Consider the following 7,116-nt stretch of genomic DNA (forward strand, 5'->3'; position numbering starts at 1 on the left):
GATGGGTTATTGGGCTGTTTTGGAGAGGTGTTGGGCTGCAACACAAAAGAGGCCTTTGCGGATATGCGGATAACCGTTGGAGTATCAAACGAGCTCCAAATGACCCGAAACTTGACAGGTGGTCTACTGGTGCTATACCAGGGCCACGTGGCAAGGCTCGGTCCATTCCGAGAACGTTCAACACCCGCACACGAAAATAGACAAGAAGGGTACGCCGGTGCATGTGGGAGTGTCGGATTGCGAAACGGACAACGGGGAAAATGCTCGGATGCATGAGACGAACACGTATGCAAAATGAAATGCACATGATGACATGATATGATATGCATGACATAAATAAGATGCAAAACAAAGGACAAAACCCAACCACGGAGGGAATATCATATCACATAGCCGAAAATGGCAAGAGTTGGAGTTACAAAGATGGAAAGCTACATCCGGGGTGTTACATCTTCCCAGAAGCTCTGTGCACGTAGACAATGAATCAGCGCATGCTTCAAATCCTCCTCCATAGAGCGGCAGACCTTGCATTGACGAATTTCTGCAATGTGTCGATAGTTGAGAGTAGCTTCATCTAGAAGAATGCCACGTAACACTCTCCACCAGAAGACTCGCACTTTCGAGATAACATTCAACTTCGACAAGGATTTCCACAATTGTTGATCGTCCAATGAGGTTTCGGTAGCCGTCCCTTTCTCTAGAGCCAAACGCTCGTTTTGAGTCACGAGAGCACGATACGCCGTCTTCATAGTGTAGTTACCTGATATATCGAATGCCCATGCGAGAAAGTCATCACCCCCGTCTTGCGTGATAGGAATATTAAGTATGGCCGCGGCATCCTGGGCGGTGAAATTGTCCCTGATCACATCATGCTTCCAAGACCAACTCCCTGTGTCAATGAGATCCGACACCCGGTTGATATTTGTATTTGTAGGCCTCTGAGTTGGTGTCATGGAGACCGTGCCCGGGATCCACTTGTCCTCCCAAACTGAGATAGTCGAGCCATCTCCCACTCTGGAAATTAAACCAGTCCGCAGGGCATTCTTTCCTGCTACAATTGCCCTCCAAGTGGCCGAATCTGACTTGGGAATTGGAGCGTGCATGAAATCGGTGTCTGGGAAGTAACAACCCTTGAGAACTCGAGCACAAAGCGAATTTGGGTTGGTGATGAATCGCCACCCATGTTTGCCCAGCATAGCCAGATTAAAGAGATGCAGGTCTCGAAACCCCATCCCACCCTTGCACTTGGGTGTTGACAACTCCTTCCAGGACACCCAATGCATTGCTTTTTTGCCAAGAGGGCTACTCCACAAATACTTTGCCATAGGAGAAGTCAAACTCTTACAAACTTTCTTGGTAAGAAGGGAAGTGCTCATGGGATAAGTTGGAATAGATTGAATTACAGACTTGAGCAAAGTTTCACGGCCTGCACATGCAAGCAGTTTTTTTGACCACCCTTGCATCTTACCACGAGCTCTCACTGATGTGGTCGAAGGTACCACTAGTGATACGTCCAACAGCGGTGGGGAGCCCAAGATACCTCTCACTGAACGCCTCGACCTGGATATTCAGGGTTGATTTCAAGACTTGCCTAAGGGTATCCGGATTGTTGGTGCTGAAATATATGGAGCTTTTGTCCCGGTTAACACACTGACCCGAGGCATCACCGTAGATTCTCAAAATTTCATTCAGCCGCAGCGCACTTGGGGTGCTTGCGTTTATGAAAATTAAGTTGTCATCTGTGAACAACAAGTGAGAGACCCAAGGTAATCTATAGCTCACTCTCATGCCCCTGTCAATAGTTCCACCATTGTAGTATTTCAGCAATGAGGAAAAGCCCTCTGCACATAGCATAAAGAGGTAGGGAGAAACTAGGTCACCTTGTCGAAATCCCCGAGTCGGTGTGAAGTAAGGAAGTAGCTATCCATTGACCCGAACAGAAAAACGAACCGAGGTGACACACTTCATAATCTGTCGTATGAAAAGTATGCTGAAACCCAATCGAGATACAATTGCTTCGAGGTAATGCCACTCGACACGATCGTAAGTCTTCATCATATCCAGCTTGACCGCACAAGAGAAATTCTTTCCTTTCTTCCTTCTTCTCATCATATGTATACTTTCATAAGCGACAAGCACATTAACTGTGATGAGACGACCGGGGATGAAAGCACTCTGCTCTTCACAGATGATATCGTCCATGATGTATCGCAAGCGGTTTGTAATAACTTTGGCCGCAATCTTGTAAAGCACCACACACAAAGCAATAGGACGATATTGTGAAATCGACTGAGGTTGCCGTACCTTAGGGATAAGTGTGATAGAAGAAGTGTCATTCAACCCCGATGGTAGTTTGCCCCCATTTAGAAAATTGCCAGAGTCACGTCATTGCCTAACAGATCCCAATGCTGCTGGTAGAACCTTGCAGTAAAACCATCAACGCCAGGGGCCTTCGATGGAGCCATTTGAAATAACGCCACTTTGACTTCCTCTGCGCTGTAGGGTTTAGTAAGATCATCATTCATGCCCTGAGTCACCTTGACAGGCACATGTGATAAGAGGTCACTAGCATCAGCGAAACCCTGTGTTTGATACAAGTTTTGGTAGAAAGCTAGCACCTCCGCCTTGTCCTCATTTTCATTTTCACAAACTGAACCATCTACACGGCGTAAACCGTGAATCTTATTCATTCTTTTGCGTTGGGCAGCTTGTGCCTGAAAATAGGAAGTATTCCGATCGCCCTCGCGGAGCCATGGAACACGAGAACACGGCGGGAGGTCCTAATTGGCGCCTTTAGCGCCGATTCTTGTTCCGGCGCCCATGCAGAACGTTCATTGGACCGGCCCATTAAAGCACGAGCGCTCGATCGTTGCTCATCCTCGCTCGTTGCTCGATCCTAGTCTCTAGTTGACATTTCTCAAAAAGAAAAAAAGGGTCACTAGTTGACGGTTGATCGTGACCATGCACTACGTTGTTGACTATTAATTTTTACAAAAGAAAATTCACTAAAAAGTTCAAAAAAATCATAAATTCGAAAAGGAGTTCACAAATTCGAAAAAAGTTCATCGGTTTTGAAAAAAATCATCAAATTTGTAAAAGGTTCATGAATTTGAAAAAAAAGTTTATCAAATTTGAGAAAAAATAATCAAAATTTGAAAAAACTTCCATCAAATTAGAAAAAAAAAAGAGTAGTTCGTCGTTCACCCCGACAGTGCACATTGTGGCACTAGGCCCGGCTTGATTTGTGGTACCATCTCCAGCAACTCGCCAATTTACCATTCCTCATTTTTCAATTTTTAAGGTTTTCTATTTGCTTGTTGTCACTATCCAGTACATGAGCACGAACACACATAATTTTTAATTTATGTTCAGTTGTGTCAGTATGATTGATAGAAACCAGTTTCTTATTGCAGAATTCATCTTTACCTTCTCAGGGTATGTACTAGTTTAGAGTACTATGTACTCTTCTTTTATGCCAAACTGAGAGCAGTTACTACTTACAAACATTCACATGATATGTTTGTTTTAAAGAAAAACTGAGGACCACCCTGGATTCAAATCATATTGGAGAAACAGCAGTGCCCTCTCCTTCACGGGACTATCAGAGTGGGGCCTCAGGCCATACTAGAAAGGAAACTCATCCCTAGAGTACGAGGAGATACCAGTGTTCTAGTGGTTCAGTGGCCGGTCCAATGGATCACCTAGGGAAGCAGCAACTTGGGATTTTATCCGGAAGGTTTTCCTTGATTTCCAACCTTGAGGACAAGTTCGATCTCAGCCTGGGGAGTTGTCAGGACCCTAACTGAAGATCTCTGAATGTTTTGGCACCCTTGTCTGAAGAATATACTGCACTTAACGTTTGGCAGCCTCATGACGTGTTCGACAAAAATACTAACTGGCATTAAACAGAAATACTTCATTCTTACACTGTTCTTTCCAAGATGTTTCAGACAAACAAAAATGACTTTCAAAACTGGAGCCAAACTGCCACAGTATGCTTGCACACTACTCAAGGATGAGGAATAGATATGGTTCAACAATGCTAAACTTAGTTCATCCGCTGCGCAGCCTCCTTTGCGATAAGCCTTTCCCTGGCCTTGGTCTTCGCTTGCGACTTGGAGCCCATGACACCACCACCCCACTTCTTCCTAACCTCGTCGAATTTGTCGTTGAAGTTCGCCTAGGAATTGGTCAATAAACGGTTAGTCAACAAATAAGCAGAAAAGATGGAAACCAATACAGACAAATGAAATCATAGCCCCACAAACCTTAATAGCCTCAAGGATCTTGCTGAACTCAAGCTTATCCTCATTCTTCACTGTGGTCAGGCACAGAACAGAGGCAGTCTTCTTGTGAACAATCTATAGAAATTATCCATTAGATCCTTGTGTTCAATAGATAACATTAACACACACAAGTAGGTAGCAACAGAAACTATACCGATCCAAGGCGAGATTTTCCCTTGACAATGCAGTAAGGGACCTCCATTTTCCTGCAAAGAGCAGGGAGCCACACAACCAGCTCAATCGGATCAACATCATGAGCTATGACAACCAGCTGGGCTTTACTCTGCAAGAAGGCATACAAACTTGAATTATCAACAAAGTGCCAGACAAGTCTATCAGCTGCCAATGCAAATAACAACGGAAAGCAGAAGAACATGCCTGCTCGATTAGGTAGGTAACATGGTTAAGGCCATACTTCACAACTATTGGCTTCTTGGCCTCAACAGTTTTACCTTCAGCTTCAGCCTGGGCCCTCTTTAGAAGCCTCTCCTTCTTGGCAACTTTGTCTTCAGGCCGGTACTTAAGAAGCATCTTGAACAAGTTTGTTGCTGAAATATAAGTTTGAAAGTTGGGTCAGTTAACAGAGAATAGCAGGGGATTGAAGGTATGCACCTCACAACAAACAACCTAATCAGTTAGAACTATCCACAATGCCATAAGATGATTTACAGAAGTTGTAGAATGTTTTAATGACATACACCTCCATTACTCCTTGATACAGTTCAACGGATTAGCTTTTAAGTCTTATGAAACTAGTTGGGATCGGTAAAAGCATCTTAGCAGTCTTTGTTTGATTACTTTAATCCTTGACAAGACAAACTGGGCTACCAGGGTATGACCCTCCCAAACAAAATAAATAACTGCATATTATTAGGCCTAGTACATATACATATATTTTCTTTTATACCCAAACTCAATTAGATTGAACATTTAATCCAAATCATAGCACCTGTGGTGGCCCTGCACATAATTCTATGTCAATTGACATCACAACTTGTGCAAAACACAAGCAAAATTATTCATCGAAGAATATAAACAATCATCAAACAGTTTGGATGTATTGACATCACAGGGTCATAAGTCTAGCACTACCATTGCACACCTCAATTGACATCAAGCGAAAATTCATCAAAGAATATAAACAATCATCAAACAGTTTGGATGTATTGACATCACAGCGTTGTAAGTCTGGCACTACCATTGCACGCCTCAAATGTCGCTAAAAAAGTTTGGAGATGCTACCAAGGCCTAAACCAATGAATGACATAAGTTAACATACAGCTTGTAACTAAATAGGTGTGAGTACTTAAGTAGGTTGCCATGTGCACAACATACGCAAATGAGAGAAAACAATAGAACCACAGTGAGAAGGTTATTTAAGATTTGAGTCTGTTGCACAAAGGATTGTGTCTAGTAGCTATCCTAGTTCCTACTTCATCAGTACGAGCTTAGCATGGACAAAACAGAAAAACACATCATAGACAGTTTGTATGTATACCAAGGTTCTTGTCGAGGGTGCGGGTGAACTGGTGGAGTGCCGGGGGCACCTTGAGGCGCTGCTTGAGGATGCGGCGCTGGCGCTGGATGCGCACAACCTTGGGCCACTTAACGAAGCGGTGGAGGTCCTTCTTGGGCGGGAGGGCGCCACCGATGCCGAATTGCTTCGTCCTCTTCTCGAACAGCGGGTTGGTCACCTTCTCCTGTGCCAGCAACCAAACATATCAGCGAGCCGCACTAAGAGCAGAACGAATCAAAGGGAAGCAAAGAGGTTTCAGCGAGCGGAAGCGCACCGTTTTCTTCTTCGCCGGGACCGGCGCCTTGCCGCCTCGCTTAGGGGCCTGCAAGATTCGGATCAAGACACGATAATCAGTGGCTCGCATCGCATCGGCGAAGATCCAAGTGAAGTAGCCCGAGGATGCCCCAAGAGAGCATCACGAAACATCCCCACTCCGACTACGAAGCGAGATTTTGCATGAACCAGACGGGTGAGAAAAGACAAGGAGCGTACCATTTCGCCGGCGGCTGGTTGAGGTCAGCGGGGCGACGGCGAGGGGCAGACGGAGGCGGGGGAGACGCGGTTCGGAAGCCAGGCGGTGCCTTTATAAGGGCTAGTTCGATAAGAAGGGAAGCTTACGGAGCGTTGGATGCGGGGTGGGATGGGCACGGGCTGCTCTGACCGTCCGTCGTGAGGATTAGGGTTTTGGAGGTCGTAGTTGGGCTAAACAGGCCTTGTTGTGCAGAAGATGATGAGAGGTCTTTTGGTTTGGGCTGGGCTGTGATAACTAGCAGGTGGCCCAATCATATTGTAACTTTTCAAATATAAACACGCGTGGTTCAAAAGAAAAAAGCCAAATGATAAGTCTCACACATGTGGCATGAAGCAACATGGTCCAAACACCTCCATTACTATACATTTTGCCACATCAATTAGATGACATCAGTGGAATTTTTTTGGTTTTTCAAACTAAGAAATGTTTTATCTCTTAAATACAAAATTTGATTAAAAATCCAATTTCATCATTAAATCCGTCTCGACGAGATCTTCAAAAATACTCCCTCCGTTCTACGACAAGTAATTCCGAACGAAGGGAGTAGATCTCATATTGATATGTTTCGATGATTTTTTTTAGCCAAAAGTTGCTATGATGTTACACTCAAGTTGCCATAGTGTTTACACTAAGTTGTCATGATATGTTTCAGCTATTTTTTCCTCCTAGATTAAAGTTAGCTACCATTGTATTCAACTACTTTTCATGACAAGTTTTATTAATTAACCATGTCAATTTTTAGTAATTAACAATGGCAAATTTAATTCATGGATCATGGTTTT

General features: G+C 44.2%; 1 protein-coding gene across 1 annotated transcript; it reads right to left on the bottom strand.

Moving 5' to 3' along the window:
- Nucleotides 1-3,876: 3,876 nt before the first annotated feature.
- Nucleotides 3,877-6,457, bottom strand: LOC123157335 (60S ribosomal protein L7a-2). The gene is made up of 7 exons (XM_044575594.1): nt 6,295-6,457; nt 6,077-6,124; nt 5,785-5,986; nt 4,665-4,834; nt 4,441-4,569; nt 4,269-4,361; nt 3,877-4,180 (listed from the first exon to the last, which is right to left on the bottom strand). The coding sequence occupies exons 1-7, from the start codon at nt 6,295-6,297 to the stop codon at nt 4,049-4,051; spliced, it is 777 nt and encodes a 258-aa protein (XP_044431529.1). The 5' UTR covers nt 6,298-6,457; the 3' UTR covers nt 3,877-4,048.
- Nucleotides 6,458-7,116: the final 659 nt, after the last annotated feature.

This window comes from Triticum aestivum, chromosome 7B (assembly GCF_018294505.1).
Source record: "Triticum aestivum cultivar Chinese Spring chromosome 7B, IWGSC CS RefSeq v2.1, whole genome shotgun sequence".
Taxonomy (NCBI): Eukaryota; Viridiplantae; Streptophyta; class Magnoliopsida; order Poales; family Poaceae; genus Triticum; species Triticum aestivum.

Coding starts and splice junctions, on each gene's coding strand:
- LOC123157335 (XM_044575594.1), bottom strand. Junction 5,987..6,076: donor TCCCGGCGAAGAAGAAAACG/GTGCGCTTCCGC, acceptor TTGCTGGCACAG/GAGAAGGTGACCAACCCGCT. Junction 4,181..4,268: donor AGATCCTTGAGGCTATTAAG/GTTTGTGGGGCT, acceptor ACCAATTCCTAG/GCGAACTTCAACGACAAATT.